Below are 18892 nucleotides of genomic sequence, written 5' to 3'. Positions count from 1 at the left end.
CTGCTTCTGAAATTTAGTACTTGGAACCCTGATCACAGGGAGGGACACTTTGAGAGATAAGACAGCCCCTTGGCCCCTACCTGAGTGGGGCCATAGTGGTTTGGCAGTGACGGAGCCCACTGTACAAGCTGTACCTGCTGCAGCAGGAAGATTTGTCTCGGCTGGTGCAAGAGGTTGGTCCTTTGCGAACTGCCTCGCAAAGAGGTGTGGTTTTTCTCCTTTCCAGTTTCTCAACATGTTTCTGATGAAAACTACGCTTCCACCTACAGTCAGAATGCAATATAAAACAACTTGGGGGGGGGGGCTATTCCCTAGGTGTGGGGTGTGCTATACCCAGTACGCATGTTGGGTCAGAGTGCTCTTTAGCTATTGCGTAGCCATGAAACCAACTGATATCGATACGATACAATACCTTTATTGTCATTTTCCCTTGCGGAACAATGAAATTGAAAAACTACATAAAAACTGCATAAAACTACCACGAAACTACTACAAAACTACATAAAACATTCAAAAACCCCTAAAAACTCTAAAACCCCATTTTAAAATACACTATACTACAGAGACCCCTTATGCTGCGTTTAGAACCAGAATTGCATTAGCATAGAAACTATTTTTCAGGCAGCTAGTCCTGGCCTTTATAACCCTATACCTTCTTCCAGAAGGCAGAAGCTGAAAGAGATCATTTCCGGGGTGCCTACTATCCTGCGCTATCTCTGCCGCATTCCTCAAGATCATTTTTCTTGTTCAGGCCCATACTTTTGAGCATTAGCTTTTGCTTCTCCTTGCTTGTACTTTTCTTATTGCATCCCACCAAGGTGGTGGTTTCCCAGCTTCTCAGCAAGCGTAAGGTATTTCTACAATTCCAACTGTACCCTGCTTAGCCAGACCGGAAATACGGATTATTAGGTTCACAATGGACCACCTCCTAAGAAGAGCACAGGCATAATTGTTCGTTCAATTGCACTGGATGCAGTGAGCGGAAAGCAGTTGCAGATGGGCAGGAGGAACATTTGAGTGGCCGCTACAAACAAAATACCGTATTTTTCATCCTCTAGGACGCACTTTTCCCCCTCCAAAAATGAAGGGAAAATGTGTGTGCATCCTATGGGGCGAATGCAGGCTTTCGCTGAAGCCTGGAGAGCGAGAGGCGTCGGTGCGCACCAACACCTCTCGCTCTCCAGGCTCCAGGAAGCTATCCGCAAGCCTTGCGTGCCCGGGGGAACTCCCCGCCGGGTGCGCAAGGCTTGCGGGCGGCAGCCGGGAGCACGGGGTGCCCTTTGGAGGACGCCCCGTGCTTCACGCAGGTGTCCGCAGCCTGCCACCCAGCGGGCGGGCGGGGCGCCCTGAAGCAGAGCACCCCGCGCGCCGGACAGACATCTGCAGCGTGGGGAGCCCTGCAGGAGTTCCCCGCAGGGCTCCCCACGCTGCGGATAGCAGCCTGGCACGCGTGGCACCCTGAAGCAGAGCGCCCTGCGCGCCGGACAGACATCGGCCAGCCCCACAAGCTCGGGGGACAGCGGGGAGGCGCAGCGCCGCCATCCCACGGTTCCCCGACCTGGTTTTGGGGGGGAAATAAAGGAATTTTTTTTTCCTTTATCCCCCCCCCCAAAAGTAGGTGCGTCCTATGGGACGAAAAATACGGTACTTTGCTTGAAATGCCTGCACCTCACCAAAATGAGGTTCCTGTTACATAACAGCATTGCCAGGATTCACCACAAGGAGTCACTAGAGAGGTTTAAGAAATCACTTCCACACAGCTTCCATGTGCTTGTATTTTGTATTGACATTCCTGTTTCTGGGAACGCGATAATAGAAATGCCAATTGATTACAATACAAGACGGAGAAGGAGTGACGTTTGATGACCGTGTCGTGCTCTTGAATCTCTCCTACAGGCATCAACTCTATTGTGGCCATAGCTTCATATACTGGATATAACCAAGAAGACTCTGTCATCATGAACCGTTCGGCAGTCGATAGAGGCTTCTTCAGGTCTGACCTACTTGACTTTAGACTTCTGTATGAGGCAGTCCTTTAGGATAAACATCTCAAGGATCGCCTCTCCCTATATAAAGCGCCCCGGACCCTGAGATCATCTTCTGAGGCCCTCCTTTGTGTGTCTCCTCCTTGAGACGTCCCGTGGGTGGCAACATGAGAACGGGCCTTCTCTGTAGTGGCTCCCCGTTTGTGCAATGCTCTCCCCAGGGAGGTTCGCCTGGCGCCTTCATTATATATTCTTAGGTGCCAAGTGAAAACGTTCCTCTTCAATCAGACCTTTGGCTGGTTAATATTCTATAGCCTTTTAAATATGTCTGTGGGAAGGGGTGTGTGTGTGTGTGTGTGTGTGTGATTATTTTGCTCTTTTGTTTTAATTCTTGTTTTTATATTGAATTTTATCCTGTGAACCACCCTGAGATCGTACCACGAAGGGGTGGTATATAAATCTAATTTCAGTCGTACAGTGGTGCCTCGCAAGACGAAATTAATTCATTCCGCAAGTCTCTTCGTCTTGCGAGTTTTTCGTCTTGCGATGCACGGTTTTCCATAGGAATGCATTGAAAATCAATTAATGCGTTCCTATGGAAAACGCCTTCCCCCGACCTCTTCTGGCGGGCGGCATTTTAAAATCGCCCGGGACAGCGGAGGACTTCTCCGCTGTCCGGGGCGATTTAAAAGCCCCTGGGAAGGCAGGCAGGGGGGACAAAGGCTTTCTCGCCCCGCCGCTCGGCTTCGGGACATCGTTCCGATGCCGGGCGGCTGGGGGAGGCGTTCCTGCCCCACCGCCCGGCATCGGGACGATGCCCCGAAGCCGGGCGGCTGGGGGAGGCGTTCCTGCCCCACCGCCCGGCATCGGGACGATGCCCCGAAGCCGGGCGGCTGGGGGAGGCTTTCCCGCCCGGCCGCCCGGCTTCGGGACATCGTTCCGATGCCGGGAGGCTGGGGGAGGCGTTCCTGCCCCACCGCCCGGCATCGGGACGATGCCCCGAAGCCGGGCGGCTGGGGGAGGCTTTCCCGCCCGGCCGCCCGGCTTCGGGACATCGTTCCGATGCCGGGCGGCTGGGGGAGGCGTTCCTGCCCCACCGCCCGGCATCGGGACGATGCCCCGAAGCCGGGCGGCTGGGGGAGGCGTTCCTGCCCCACCGCCCGGCATCGGGACGATGCCCCGATGCCGGGCGGCTGGGGGAGGCGTTCCTGCCCCACCGCCCGGCATCGGGACGATGCCCCGAAGCCGGGCGGCTGGGGGAGGCTTTCCCGCCCGGCCGCCCGGCTTCGGGACATCGTTCCGATGCCGGGCGGCTGGGGGAGGCGTTCCTGCCCCACCACCCGGCATCGGGACGATGCCCCGAAGCCGGGCGGCTGGGGGAGGCTTTCCCGCCCGGCCGCCCGGCTTCGGGACATCGTTCCGATGCCGGGTGGCTGGGGGAGGCGTTCCTGCCCCACCGCCCGGCATCGGGACGATGCCCCGAAGCCGGGCGGCTGGGGGAGGCTTTCCCGCCCGGCCGCCCGGCTTCGGGACATCGTTCCGATGCCGGGCGGCTGGGGGAGGCGTTCCTGCCCCACCGCCCGGCATCGGGACGATGCCCCGAAGCCGGGCGGCTGGGGGAGGCGTTCTTGCCCCACCGCCCGGCATCGGGACGATGCCCCGATGCCGGGCGGCTGGGGGAGGCGTTCCTGCCCCACCGCCCGGCATCGGGACGATGCCCCGATGCCGGGCGGCTGGGGGAGGCGTTCCTGCCCCACCGCCCGGCATCGGGACGATGCCCCGAAGCCGGGCGGCTGGGGGAGGCTTTCCCGCCCGGCCGCCCGGCTTCGGGACATCGTTCCGATGCCGGGCGGCTGGGGGAGGCGTTCCTGCCCCACCGCCCGGCATCGGGACGATGCCCCGAAGCCGGGCGGCTGGGGGAGGCTTTCCCGCCCGGCCGCCCGGCTTCGGGACATCGTTCCGATGCCGGGCGGCTGGGGAAGGCGTTCCTGCCCCACCGCCCGGCATCGGGACGATGCCCCGAAGCCGGGCGGCTGGGGGAGGCGTTCTTGCCCCACCGCCCGGCATCGGGACGATGCCCCGATGCCGGGCGGCGGGGGGAGGCGTTCCTGCCCCACCGCCCGGCATCGGGACGATGCCCCGAAGCCGGGCGGCGGGGGGAGGCTTCAAAAGCCGTCCGGGGGCTTTTAAATCGCCCCGGACAGTCCCGGGGCGATTTAAAAGCCCCCGGTTAGGCAGGCAGGGGGGGCAAAAGTCTTTGCCCCCCCTGCCTGCCTTCAAAAGCCGTCCGGGATAGCGGGAAGCGCTTCCCTGCTATCCCGGACCGCTTTTAAAATGCTGGCGGTGGGGAGCAAAGCCTTTCGCCCCCGCCGGCCTTCCTGGACCTCTTCTGAAGTCCGGAGGGGGGGAGAAGGCTTTGCTCCCCACCGCCAGCATTTAAAAAAAGGTCCCCGAGATTTCCCTATGGGCTTTCGTCTTGCGATGCAAGCCCATAGGGAAAATCGTCTAGCGAAGCGTCGCAAAAACCGAAAAACCCTTTCGTCTTGCGGGTTTTTCGTCTTGCGAGGCATTCGTCTAGCGGGGCACCACTGTACCTCGAAAGTCAAATAGAATCCATTCCGGAAGTCCGTATGACTTCCGAAACATTTGGAAACCAAGGTGAGGCTTCCGATTGGCTGCAGGAAGCTCTTGCAGACCAATTGGAAGCTGCGTAAGCCGTGTTGGACGTTCAGGTTCCAGAGAACGTTTGCAAATCGGAACACTCACGTCCGGGTTTGCTCCGTTCAGGAGCTAACATGTTCGACTCACAAGTCCCTTGTCGGCAGCTAGTTTTCTTGAAATAACCTCTTTGAGAAGGCTGCAAGGGGAATGGTAGGCTTTTATTGCAGCCTCTGCCCCACCCCCACTGACCTAACAATACATTTTGTTTTCCATACCTTTCATCTCTAATTGACTGTGGGGTGGATTTAGCCAAGGGGCTTCTAGTTGCCGACTCTTAATAGGACTTCTTCAGCTGTTTCCCTCAGGATTGCATCCTATTCTTGACTGAGGCACGCACACCCTGTACCGTGTCTGTTTGAAACATAGCCTGAATTGGAAGAATGGTCTTGGGTTTGGATTTGAGGCCTTTTTCATTCTCCCCCGCCCTTCAGATCTGTATTCTATCGTTCTTACAAAGAGCAAGAGTCCAAGAAAGGATTTGACCAAGAGGAAGTTTTTGAGAAACCTACTCGCGAAACGTGTCAAGGTAAGACTAAACAGGGATTCATGAGAACCAGGCCGACAGGCTGCGGCTCAAAACTTTGATTCCTCTGTGCCTTTATAAATCAAAAAGAGCAATGCAGCTTCCCCTTATGTTCTTGTACGTTCTCTAGCAGGGAAAGAAACTACTGGGTTGTTCTTTTTTGTATGTTATCCCTTGTAACGACAATTAGAATAGATTTTAAACTTGTTAACCTGGGTTTGTATTGCACTGGTGTGATGGGCAATGCAAATACACTTCACACGGATTAAATGCTTCCTAGGGATGGTTTCTTTGAGATCACAAATTTGGGTGAAACAGATGAGTTGCCCCCCCCTTTAGCATAAATGTTAAAAATTTAACTTACCCCATTACCCTAGCTGTTCAGCAACAAAACTAAATAACAATGGCAGTGCTGGAAGTGGCAGGCCCCCCCCCCCATTAGTATGTCTGGTTCTTTCCCCTGCATGCATCTGGCTTTGCTGGATCATGGCCTCAAAGGACGAAGCTGAACTCAAAGGCCACCCAATCACCTTAAGAACATGCGGTGGTCTTCAGTACAACCACACTTAGGAACTGTGCTATGGGCTTCCTTGAAATTGCAGAGAACCAAGGTCAGCCATGCGCTGTGTGTGATTTAGCCAACCAGCCGTATATTTTTACCATGCAGGAAGGCCAAATTGGGGTGGGGGCAGTGCTTTTTTTCAGGGGGTACTCAAAGGTGTGCAGTACCAGCACCTCTTGCTCTAACAACTTCATGGTGAGTACCAGCACCTCTGTGTGTGTGTGTTTGTGTGTGTGTGTGTGTGTATATATATATATACACACAGTGGTGCCTCGCAAGACGAAATTAATCCGTACCGTGAGGCTCTTCGTATAGCGGTTTTTTCGTCTTGCGAAGCAAGCCCATTGACAGCTTAGCGGATTAGCGCTATTAGCGGTTTAGCGGCTTTTAGTGGCTTATCAGCTTAGCGGATCAGCTGATAAGCGGCTTAGCTGCTTAGAAAAAGGGGGGGAAAGTGGAGGAAAACCTGCAGGAACTCGCAAGACATTTTCGTCTTGCGAAGCAAGCCCATAGGGAAATTCGTTTTGCAAAGCGCCTCCAAAACGGAAAACCCTTTCGTCTAGCGGGTTTTCCGTCTTGCGAGGTGTTCGTCTTCCGGGGCACCACTGTATATATAAAAATCACTGGGGTTGGGGGATGATTTTGTAAGCCTTTGATGTGCTGGTATGCTTGTGTTCAGCTAGGTGGGTTGCAAGTTGTGCATTTGTTTTCCCCAGGGATGAGGCACGCCATCTATGACAAACTGGACGACGATGGCTTGATTGCACCCGGTGTGCGCGTCTCGGGAGATGACGTCATCATCGGCAAGACGGTAACTTTGCCCGAGAACGAAGACGAGCTGGAGAGCACCAACCGCCGTTACACCAAGAGAGACTGCAGCACTTTCCTGCGCACTAGCGAAACGGGCATTGTGGATCAGGTCATGGTTACCTTGAACCAGGAGGGATACAAGTTTTGTAAAATTAGGGTAAGCGTAGGAGTTATGCGTCATTATTTGCTAATGATAAAGCCATAATTCTGGAGTAACCGACTGTCCTCTTTATCTCCAGGTGCGCTCTGTGAGAATCCCACAAATTGGAGACAAGTTTGCCAGCAGACATGGGCAGAAAGGTACCTGTGGTATCCAGTACAGACAAGAGGTAAAAGCAGCCTGTTTTTTTTGATGCAAGGGAGAAACATGCTTAGAAATCTGTATATGAAGATATTGTCATTATTTTGATTTATTACCTGCCTTTCACCCTAAAGTTGTACAGCAAGTCATAACAATTTAAAATACAGCCGTTTAAATCAAATTACAATTGCAAGAGTAGGGCAGGTCCTAAAAATACACACTGCAAGCTTCAAAGGCCATGGTGGAGATGTACTGTATTTTTCTGTGTAAGAGACTGTTTTTTGCTTTAAAAAAATTGGCCAAAATTGGGGGTCATTTTATACACAGGTATGTTATGAACATAAGGTATGTTGAGTGAGCGAGTGATTGGCAGCAGCGACCCCTGCAAAAGAATCTTCCTCCCAAAAAAGCTTAACAACCTCCCAAAAAAACCTCAACAACTTTTTAAAATTAAGTTTGGGTTAAAAAAAATAGGGGTCATCTTATACATAGGGGCGTCTTATACACGCAAAATACAGTATGTCTTCAGTGTTCAGAAACTGTTATTAGTGAAGGTGTCAGGCACACCTCTGTACAAAGGGAGTTCTTCAACTCAGGGGTTGCCTCAGGGTATGCTTTCTCCCAAACCACCACCACTCCTAGCTTCTGAGGGGGGTGGAACTACCAAGAGGGTCCCTTCTGCTGATCTTAATGTATCCTAATTTCAAAATGTTGGTCTTCAACCTGAGAAGGTCACTCATCTAGGAGAAGGAAAACTCTCCTCCTAAATCTCTACTGCCTTCTGTGATATCTTTGGATTTGTGTAGGGTTTACTTCTTAGCTATTTTTTTTCCTCCCCGGCACCTTGTATGCCTCCTTTTTGCAACTCTTGCAGCCAAGCTGGTGCCAAACGTATTGCTCTGCTTTCCTTTGGACCACATCGGTGAAGCCGAGATGGAGGTCTTGTAATCTAGGCAGCCTAGGATCTCCATACACACTGCCCAGACTTGCACCCCAGGGAAGTCACTTTGGTGCTGCTAATACAGTGGTTTGACATCACCCCCAGAGGCACATTCCATTATCTCTTGAGACAGACGGATGCCAACAATTATGGTGTTCAATAAGCAACCAAAAGCTTGACCAATCAAGTTCTTTGTGAGCCTCTCTGGGGAAAGCGTTCTGTAACCGTGGCAGTATAGAGAAGGCCCTACACAGATCAAACATTCCTTTGGGGGCAGGAATGTTTGTATGAAAGGAGGCAAGGACATTAGGACTCAGCCATTTAGGGGCTCTGTAACTGGCTCTTTAAAATACACAGGAAGCCTGTGCAGCTGAAAAAACGATAATTTAATTTGCTTCCTGTAGCAAGTCACTGTCAAAGGTGTTGGGCAGCAGAATTTTGAGCTAGATAAAATACTCCTGGATCATGTTCAAGGGCAACCCCATGTAGAGTGTTACTTAAAATAAAAACTGAGTGTCATAAACAGAATTGTCAGCACACAACTGGACAGCAGCGGAAATTCAGAACAGATCGAAAGCCTGGTTTAACAAAACCATTTTTGCAGCTTGCCTGGTGCACAGTTGATTCACAGCAAGTAAATGTGTATTAACCAGAATTATATACAGCCGTACCTTGGTTCTCGAACAGAATCCATTCTGGAAGCCCGTTTGACTTTTGAAAAACAAGACGCAGCTTCCAACTGGCTGAGGAGCTTCCTGCACTCAATCAGAAACCGTGAAAGCCGCGTCGGACATTCAGCTTCCAAAAAACGTTCGCAAACCGGAACACTCACTTCCAGGTTTGCTGCGTTCAGGAGCCAAAACGTTAAGAGTCGCAAGGCGTTTGAGATCCAAGGTACGACTGTATACATATATAAAAAGTTTACAGAAAGAAGCTATAAGTGGCATTTTCCTTTCCTGTCTAGGACATGCCTTTCACCTGCGAAGGTATCACCCCTGATATAATCATCAATCCTCATGCCATCCCTTCACGTATGACCATTGGTCACTTGATTGAATGTCTGCAAGGGAAGGTAAGAACTGGGGAATATTGAAGTGACGTGAAAAGTCACAAAAAAGGGGCAGGACGGGGTGTTTGCAGGCTTTTTCATGGTGTTTCAAATATGTCAGATTTCACTTAAACAAGCGGTGCCTTGGAGTGTGACCCCTGCACAAATTGGGAGCTGCCTGTACTCTGTTAAACTGCCCGTCCCCCTTTTTTAGGTATCAGCAAATAAAGGAGAAATCGGTGACGCTACACCTTTCAATGATGCAGTCAATGTGCAGAAGATTTCTAACTTGCTGTCTGACTATGGTTACCATCTGAGGGGAAATGAGGTACGTTGTGGTCTTGAGTGGCAACAGGAGCTCAACCGTGCTGCCGCGTTGCCTGTGATTTGGTGTTCACGGAGTCTCGTTCTTTCCCTCCAGGTTTTGTACAATGGCTTCACTGGCCGCAAAATCACATCGCAGATCTTTATCGGCCCTACTTACTACCAGCGGTTAAAACACATGGTAGATGACAAAATCCATTCCCGTGCAAGAGGGCCGATTCAGATCCTTAATAGGCAGCCTATGGAAGGTCGATCCCGGTAAGAAATAGATGTGCGCCTTAATGACATGTTGTCTGGAGCAGTGAAGGGTCTGTTTGTAGTCCTTGCCTTTCAAAAACCATCATCTGAGGAGGGAGATGGGCTCAGGTGTCTAGAATGAAATGACAGGCCATTTTCTCAGTTGCCTGTGGTGTAAGTGTGAATCCCTCGCAGGTGTCCAGGCGCAGACTCTTGTCTAAAATGTAAGAGGGCTTGTTCTTTCACAATCAAATTACATTGGTAGAGGTGGGCTTGGAAATTGTTTTTGGTGGGTTGGTCATTTTTGTGGACTGACTTGAAAGTCTTTGGAAAGGGGATTGCATAGGTGCACCCTAGCTGGTTATTGTCACCTTCTGTGGGCAGAAAACATTTGCAGATAAATCTTAAATTGGTTTGCTTGTAAAGCAGCCTATGACTTTGACGTGCTTTGCACTATTTCCCCTCCTACATGAAAGTTAACACAAACACTGTGTCAAGAAAAGCTGAATTCTGCAACCTTTAAATTAAGTATAGTGACATGACCTACTTAGCATTCTTTTAATTCTTCAGGTTTTGCAACTTTGCGTAATATATTCTCCTTGTCACAGGAGAAGCCAATGAGATCCAAAGGGCACAGAAACCCCATCCCTCACCTCTGGAAATCTCACTTAGCAATGTTTTTAGTTACTGAAATTTCCCCCAGGCTTTGCCCACAGATTTTTCAAGCATATATTCACAACATAAGAGCTACAATATTGCTTTGAAAGCTCAGGGAACTGGGTTATCTGAACTTCCTACAATCCAGAATCTTATCATTGCTGAATGTCCCTTTGATTTCCCCCTGTGCTGTTTCCTGCATAGACGACATTCATACATAGCACAGATAGCCTGAGAAAATCCCAACCATTTTTTTAGCATCTTCTGTAAAAAAGTAGTCCTCATTTCTTAACTTCCTCCAGAAAGTTGGGTTTGGTTATTTTTGGCAGTCCACTTATAGATTCTGCTCCAGTAGTTTATTGTATTTAGGGCAGTGTGGGTATAACTTAGCCTTCTGGCTTAGAAAAATGTGGAATTAAACAAGCTTGTTTCTCTCTTCCCCCTCCCCCCAAGTGATGGTGGCCTTCGTTTTGGAGAAATGGAGAGAGACTGTCAGATTGCTCACGGCGCAGCACAGTTCTTACGAGAGAGATTGTTTGAGGCATCAGACCCCTATCAGGTTCACGTGTGCAACCTGTGCGGCTTAATGGCAATAGCAAACACCAGGACACACACCTACGAGTGCAGGGGCTGCCGTAATAAGACACAGGTATGTGGAAAGATACCTGTTTCTCTCTCACCCTCCTTAGAGTCTGCATACAGCACTGCTTAATCCTTTCTCATCCTTTTGGGTCCCACCTTCAGGCCTTCTACCATTTCGAAACCCTCTGCAAAATCTGTTGCATGCGCCAAAACCTTCCCTGTCTGTTTTGTGCTGTCTGAAAACCCCTTATTCACTACATTGTTCCACACGATTGCCTTACATCTGGGTTTAATAAGGGTTGTGGGAAACCCAGGGCAGCATAGCAGCGCAGAGAATGTCTTGTGATTCCACCGTGTGTAGGATGCTCATCGCCTAAGGTACTAGGTTAGATTTTAGAACTTAACTTGGACCTCTCCTTGTTTTGAGATGCGTTCCGTCCATTGGGTGAGTTTGCTTAGTGCAGGGGTGGGGAACTGTTGGCCCTCCAGATGTTGGGCTTCCAACTGTAGTTGGGTCCCAACTGGCAGCGGTAGCCCTACATTATCTGGAGGGTCACAGTTTCCCTACTCATTTGCTGGCACCCAACTCTGCATCACATCAAATTAAAGCAGGGCAATGCAGAAGTTGTATTGGTGTGTCTGTAGTGTGGGGGTGAGGGCCAATCCGTTGAAGCTCAGCTGAGATGCGATAGAAATTACGAGAGCAGGATGTAGTGTTTAGCCTCTTCTAGACAGGGTTGCATTCCACTAAGGCAGGCTATAGTTTGACTTTTCTCACTTGTTTAGTTACTTGTCCATCTAGTAACTGTTTGGATCTGTCATGATGATATCCAAACACAACTACTGTATCTGTATACATGTATACAGATGTCAAAGAGAAAAACTACTACTGTACCAGACTTTTAGAAGAAATCTGTTTAGGGAAGCTTTTAATGTTTAATAGACTATTGTATTTTAATATTCTGTTGGAAGCTGCCCAGAGTGGCTGGGGAAACCCAGCCAGATTGGCGGGGTATAAATATTATTATTATATCTGTGAAATAAAGATCCCTCTATATGTTTATTTCATAACCTTAAATGACTTCAGAGGCATGGGAGAAGGGGAGGCTTCCTGAATAATGGTAATGGGAGGGTGTGGTAGATCACTGCCAGTTTTGGATACTGGATAGTAGCCTATAAGGAATCAGGGTTTGCAACCGGTGGTTGCTGCCAGAACCAGCACTCTCCGGAGGTCCAGGTGGAATCTGTAGCATGCATTGCCTTATATCCGCTAAGCCTGGTGTGGTAGCTGCAGCCCTTCCTGGGCAGACAGAACCTGGCCACTGCTCCTTGGTAAGCTCCATATTAGATGCCTACAGCATGTTGCCGTATGTAATCCAGATGCAATTCAAAGGGTTTGGGGGCCTGATACCTGAAGGACTGTCCTCTGCCACATGTGCCTGCCCATCGGAGACATCGCCCCACTCTTGAAGTTAGCTTTCACACCCAGCCACCACCCCCTGTCTCACATGTGGCACCATGTACATAGATCGCCCTCCTAAGGGATGCTTGCCTGGTGCTGCTGACTTTGTCATCCCAGCACCAGGCAAACACTTTTTAAAAATTCTTTTGAGGATTTAGCACCCCGTTTCTGTTGCTTTTTTCAGATATTCAACATTGAGTCCTGCTGCATTTGTTCCTTTAATTACTGTGAGAGCTGCCCCGGGAGTTTTAAAGGGGAGGTTGGTGCATAAATATTGAAAAATACATTTTGTACTAATATTTGTCAACCCTTTTTTCAGATTTCTCTGGTTAGAATGCCGTACGCGTGCAAACTCCTTTTCCAGGAACTGATGTCGATGAGTATCGCACCTCGAATGATGAGTGTGTAGCCTTCAAACAGATCTCCCTTCTCCTAGGCGCCGAGCGATTTTTACCCTTCTGAATTTTTTGAGTCGCATGCTTTCTTTAAATGTTTTTAAAATTCAGTAACCTATTTCGTGGCTGAGGATTTTCAGACTGTTAAGTGTGTGAGCTCATTTTTTTGTAAATAGAAATAAAAGCTTTTCAGCCGTGTAACCGTTGTAAAATATTTTATTGATACTTTAGCAAAAATTATACAAGGGATGAATAACTGTAGAGGTGGCATGAAAGGGAAATAAACACAGCAGTTTTCTGGGAGATTAACATAAACCTGGCCTGGATGAGATAGCCTCTACTTCTTCATGTGCAATATAGAATCTTCAGATCTCACAGTTCAGCACTATCTCCTGCAAATAAATGAATAAATGCAGTAGGGTTATGTTTTCTTTGAAATGCACATGAGAGAACTGAGAAGCTCTGTGAATTCCCTTTAAGCAAAAAAACAAAAACCCCAAAACATATTGCTTTAAAAAATATCTGTAAAAGCTCCCCAATAATAGATAAACAGGGTCTTTAGGCTGCATATACAAAAGCATGATTTCTTGTCCTGACCTGGGACCCATTTGCAAGCAATACTGATTGTTGTGATAGCCAATGCTCAAGCATGCGCCTCCATTCCAGGCTCTTGCCAGCTCCTTTTACAATGTCCTGCAGGACTATAATCACCAAGGCAAGCGGAACTATGAAACCATCCTCTTGCTTGGCTAAGCTGGCCAGGAAAGAAAAGAAACAGCTCCAGACATGAGTGGGAGCCTGTTTCACCTTCTTGAAGACTTTGCATTGTGTCACAATTAAAAAAAACACCTTATTTTCAGTTGCCTTTACATTTAAGAAAACCCATTGAAACTCGAGTCAGATTTTCTGAAATCTTGTAGGAAATGTTAAAACATGACTGTACACGATATGCTACTAAAGTCAACAGGCTCACATTTTTTTTATATCCAGTCACATGTTGACTTTTCATATTGGCCCCAATGCAGTAAAGTGCGCTCTCTTACACACACACAAAAACTCCCTACCTTTTTTTGTGGGTATTTCCTGTAAAGAATTAACCACAGTAATTCTTGAAGAAGCTGTTGCCTCTCCTTTGGAGTTCAGTGCATGGCACTCGTACTCTCCAGCATCATCCGTGCTCAAAGGGGATATCTGTTGAAACAGAACCATGATAAATTGGCTGCATCCTGGATACTTGGTTAAGCCGAGCCCCAAGTCCATTGCAAGACAGTATTCCAGATGAACAACTAGAACAACTTCAGTTTTTGTTGCAATTAATGGAAAGCATTTGGATAGGAATCTCTCTCGCGCGCACACACACAATTGACTAAGTTAATAACGTGTAATTGTGGGCATGAGGAAGTTTTAAAATGAAGGGATCTGCATTTGTCTCATATCTTTCTTGAAAAGATGTCTAGCAAGACCCTGGAAACAGTTCTGAAGGCTGTTCATCTCTAGATGGAAAACATGTGTTCTCAAATTTATTTTTTATGGTATGGATCCAAAAGTTCCCCATGGGGGCATGCTGGGCATTTTCCCTTGTACAGGGGTGATTCTCCCACCCACCCCCACCCCACCCAGCGTACTCTTCCACATCATCCTGACTCTCACACAGCTCTGGCAAGAAAGCGGGGGCGGGGGGGCGGGGAGAGAGTCTCAGTGGATTTATGCCTATTGTTCTTTGGATCTAAGCCATAACTTGTGTCCCAGCTTTCTATTCTCCAGGCTTTTAATGCAATCACAGTATATAATGCATACTGAATCTGTAATCAGCAGCCAATTATTTACTTGGAACAGCAGGCATCCCAAATAAATGGCAAGTTCTGCCTTCTGAAAGCCCCTAGCAGAGCTGGCTCAATGGGTCTCTCAGTGAAGTAAATTCCAATAGTGCCACCATACAAAGGAACACCCTGCTCCTAACCTAAAAGTTGTCAGACCCACCTTGGAAGGGAAATACACCCAGTTAGGCCTCACCTGAAATATCTCTCACATATGCACACACTTACACTTCATTTTATTTTACAAATTTTATGCCGTTCAATCGTAAAAAACTCAAGTGGTTTCTCCATTTGAATGAAGCTGAGCAAGATGTCAGGCCAAACTCCACTCAAAATAATAATAATTATTATTATTATTATTATTATTATTATTCCCCTCTAACTGGGTTGCCCCAGCCACTCTGGACAGCTCCCAACAAAAAAACCACAAAACAGTAAAAACACAGCACAACATCACACACTAAAAACCTCCCTGAAGAGGACTGCCTTTGGGCATCTTCTAAAAGTTTTGTGTTCTTTATTTCCTTGACATCTGATGGGAGGGCGTTCCACAGGGTGGGTGCCACTACCGAGAAGGCCCTTCACCTGGTTCCCTGTAACCTCCCTTCTTGCAGTGAGGGAACTGTCAGAAAACCCCCGGAGGAAGACCTCAGTGTCCAGGCTGAACAATGGAGGTGGAGACACTTCTTCAGGTATACTGAGCCAAAGCCGTTTAGGGCTTTAAAGGTCAAAACCAAGACTTTGAATTGTTCTTGGAAACAGGGACGCGGACTTATAAAAAATATTGGGGGGGCCCGGGAAAGCTCATGAATAATAAATAAGCTCATGAATATGCAAATAAAGTGGCGCCGCCTCCTCGTGAGCGAATAGGGGAGAGCGTGCTGCGCCTATTAATCAGCTCCAAAGGAAATTGGGTGGAGCTTTTGCTCGGGAGGGAGGGCAGGAGGCATGCAGTCCGCCCCTCCCTGCGCATTTTGGGCTGGGGGAGGGGCGGCGATGGCGCTCTGCTGGAGGGGCGCCGGAGATTATTGGGGGGGCGGAGCCCCCCCAAACGAATTTTTGAGGGGGCTCGGGCCCCCTCAAGCCCCATGGAGTCGGCGCCTATGCTTGGAAATGTACTGGGAGCAAATGTAGATCTTTTAGAACCGGTGTTATATGGTCTCGGCGGCCGCTCCCTGTCACCGGTCTAGCTGCCACATTCTGGATTAGTTGCAATTTCCGAGTCACCTTCAAAGGTAGCCCCACATAGAGCGCATTGCTATAGTCTAAGTGGGAGATAACTAGAAAATGTATCTTCCAAGGTTCACATTCATGCTGTATACCAGATGTTCAGAACCTTTTTCAGCCAGAGAGCTCTGCTCCCTTGTGGTAGGTGAGGGCCAGAGGCAAAGGCGGATGGAGCAGTGGGAACCTGCCCTTGTACGTTCAAAAGTCAGAGGTTTGTTATACAGTGGTACCTTGGCTGTCAAACTTAATCCATTCTGGGAGTCCTTTCAACTCCCGGAACCGTTTGAAAACCAAGGCACGGCTTCAGATTGGCTACAGGAGCTTCCAGCACTCAAATCGGAAGCCGCGTCAGAAGTTCGGCTTCCAAGAAACATTCACAAACCGGAATACTTACTTCCGGGTTTGCAGCATTTGTTCAGGAGCCAAGCTGTTCGACAACCAAGGTCCCACTGTATCTGGGGGTGGCGAACCTGTGGCTTCCTATATGTTGCTGGACTACAACTCCCCTGTCTATTTTGATGACCGGAGTACAATAACTGTTGGGTGGCCCCAGATTAGCAACCCCTGTGCTGCAAGCAAGGAGGCGAATGTTCCATGGTCACGTGGACTTTTAGCAGGCCTAGAAAGGCACAAACTCACCCTCTCACTAGACACAGCCCCAAGGTGCCATGATCTGTCCCAGCCCTCAGTCTGAACTGCCTCTTTCTTCCCTGAAAGACGCTGCCACTCTGTCAAAATGCTAGTAATAATCACAGAGAGACCCCCTTAAAATTAATGGACCTAAGTTAGTCATGTCTAGTAATGTAAGTGGGGGACTAACGATGGATACAACCCGCTCTGATTATTTCAACTGAAATGAGAACAGGCACTTACCAATACCCAACCAGTCACTTCATGTTTCTCAGGACCACCACGAGTCTGGATGGCTAAGTTGTCCCGATCTCCGGGAAGAAGCTCCATTCTTTGGACGCCATATTGGCCTTTTATTATCTGGCAGATGAGGGGAAAGTCTTAGTGTTAAAGTTCCCCGCTCCAATTGCCTCTGGACTGTCCCAGTACCTTAATTTCCCAGAGTTTAAGATAGTTGGAAGTTTTACGCATTTGGAGGAAATATAATTCTATGGGAAGAATTCAGCATTGCAATTAAGACCACTGCTCTGACAGGCCATGCATATTGCCTTGCCAAATGGAAAAATCCCTCCCTCTCCTCCTCTGTGCGCTGTTCCGGGGGTGCTCTTGACCCCCAATTTCGGCAGGGAGGCCCATTGTGCAAGTGGAAGATCTTGTGATGGGCTTCTGCTGGCAGGACCAGTTACCATATTTTTTGCTCTATAAGACTCACTTTTTCCCTCCTAAAAAGTAAGGGGAAACGTGTGTGCGTCTTATGGAGCGAATGCAGGCTGCGCAGCTATCCCAGAAGCCAGAACAGCAAGAGGAATTGCTGCTTTCACTGCACAGCAATCCCTCTTGCTGTTCTGGCTTCTGAGATTCAGAATACGGTATTTTTTTCTTGTTTTCCTCCTGCAAAAACTAGGTGCGTCTTGTGGTCTGGTGCGTCTTATAGAGCGAAAAATACGGTAGTTGATTCCCACCCATGGCTAGATGAACGGGGTGCAGCTACTAGGCAAAAGCACTCCTGGCCATGGCGATGACCTGAGCATTCAGGAGCACAGCTGGACCCCAGCAAGTTCCCAGGGTGTAAACCTGGTTCTTCAAGGGCTACTGCTGCTGCCCTGCTGCCCCATCCCAAAGGGACAGAATCCCTAATCATGCCTAAAGATATCTCAGGAACCTGGGAGGTTGGATAGGAATTGGGAACCCAGAGCCTCCAGACTCTTAGCCACCTCAAAGAAACCAAGAATGCTTTTGTTATCTAGTTGAGCTCTCCTGACCTCCTCTCTAACCACCCCCAGTGGCTGCAGACAGCAGCATGGGCGGAAGATCGCGAGAGCACTTGCAACGTATCTCCGTGTTTCCAAAGCGCTCAGAATATGCTTGAGCTCAGAAAGAGGCATTCCTTAATACTTGTGCCTCTTCCCTACAGAGGCCCTAATATGGTAAAGTGCAACAGAGCTGGTTTTAGAAGGATAAACAGGAACAAAACCCAGAGCTTGCACAGAAACTAACCGGGGAGAAAAGGTGCTGGAAAGCAAGACATTTGGGGGGGGGGGTGTGGATCTATTCTACTTATCCACAAACTGCACAATCTCTTTTGGTCACAGAGTCGGTAGCTTTGTTTTTGCAAGTAACTGTTGTTAAAAAACCTCCCCCTCAAATATTTTTTTCAGTATAGCCAAATACAAATTAAAAAAGCGCTCCCCTTTCAGTAATCTCAATTATGCTTGCAGAGCTCCAAGGGAGTGTTTGACTTGGCAATGCGTTTAGATTTCCCCTCCTCCAAGCCTCATTCTTGTTTTGTCATGTTCCGTCCTAATCCCTTCTGTTTATGCATCTGGAATGCCTTTATGGTCACCTTTCTCAGTGGTTAATTGCTCAAAACAATACTTTTCCAATTGTCTAAATTCCCCCTGTCCTCCTCCTGTATCCCTCCATGTGTCACAATTACCTGTCAAGGTTAGCACACAAAGTGCTCTTGCAGAGGACACAATCCACCAGGGCTTTCCATGCAACGGCACCCAATGGAATGAATCAATGGGAGCTGGGGGCAGGACATATTGGTGGTGCTCTTCTGCAGATCTTGGGAGAACGTGGCAGTGCTCTGGTGAAGCACTGCATCGATTTCAGCAGATCATTTTGAAAATTAACATCAAACGTCACTGACCTTGTTCCAAGTCAGCACTGGGGTTGGGACGCCAATGACCTCACAGCTCAGGAAAATCTGGGCCCCAGTCACATTCCAGATGTCTTTTGGGGGTGTCACAATGGATGGTCCTGGAAACAAGAGAAAGTCAGAAAGTCAGGCAATGCAGGCAGGAATTAATAGGATGAAGGACAGCCGTACCTCCGTTCCAGAAGTCCATTCGACTTTCAAAACATTCGGAAACCAAAGTGCAGCTTCTGATTGGCTGCAGGAAGCTCCTGCAGCCAATCGGAAGCTGTGGAAGCCCCATCGGACGTTCAGTTTCCAAAAATAATTCACAAACCGGAACAGTCACTTCCAGGTCTGTGGCATTCGGGAGCCAAAATGTTCGAGAACTAAGCGGTTTGTTCTTTGTTTTTAGATAGATAAACTTTATTTGCATTAGCCAACGGCCATGGTAACATAAAACAAGCAATATATACAAATAAAAAGTCAACAATGGGTAAAAAGGGCAATCAAATGACCAAGATTATTGTTCAG

The 18892-nt window shown here is 48.7% G+C and overlaps 2 protein-coding genes across 2 annotated transcripts in view; one reads left to right on the top strand and one right to left on the bottom strand.

Moving 5' to 3' along the window:
* The window catches only part of POLR2B (RNA polymerase II subunit B), a 24333-nt gene extending 11585 nt beyond the window's left edge, over positions 1-12748 (top strand). Inside the window, exons 17-25 of the mRNA XM_081893838.1 lie at positions 1897-1993; positions 5138-5232; positions 6508-6758; positions 6841-6930; positions 8807-8914; positions 9105-9218; positions 9312-9472; positions 10562-10757; positions 12472-12748. Of these exons, the coding sequence (XP_081749964.1) occupies positions 1897-1993; positions 5138-5232; positions 6508-6758; positions 6841-6930; positions 8807-8914; positions 9105-9218; positions 9312-9472; positions 10562-10757; positions 12472-12561 (1202 nt within the window). The 3' untranslated portion in view covers positions 12562-12748. The remainder of the gene's footprint in view (positions 1-1896; positions 1994-5137; positions 5233-6507; positions 6759-6840; positions 6931-8806; positions 8915-9104; positions 9219-9311; positions 9473-10561; positions 10758-12471) is intronic.
* IGFBP7 (insulin like growth factor binding protein 7) overlaps positions 12749-18892 on the bottom strand; it is a 25552-nt gene continuing 19408 nt past the window's right edge. Inside the window, exons 2-5 of the mRNA XM_081894763.1 lie at positions 18374-18483; positions 16465-16581; positions 13612-13738; positions 12749-12939 (exon numbers count right to left, since the gene is read on the bottom strand). Coding sequence (XP_081750889.1) covers positions 12920-12939; positions 13612-13738; positions 16465-16581; positions 18374-18483 — 374 coding nt within the window. The 3' untranslated portion in view covers positions 12749-12919. The remainder of the gene's footprint in view (positions 12940-13611; positions 13739-16464; positions 16582-18373; positions 18484-18892) is intronic.

The sequence above is a fragment of the Podarcis melisellensis genome (assembly GCF_964234715.1).
Source record: "Podarcis melisellensis genome assembly, chromosome: 17".
NCBI lineage: Eukaryota > Metazoa > Chordata > Lepidosauria > Squamata > Lacertidae > Podarcis > Podarcis melisellensis.
The sequence above is the reverse complement of the archived record's forward strand: the minus strand, read 5'-3'. Positions and strand labels throughout refer to the sequence as shown.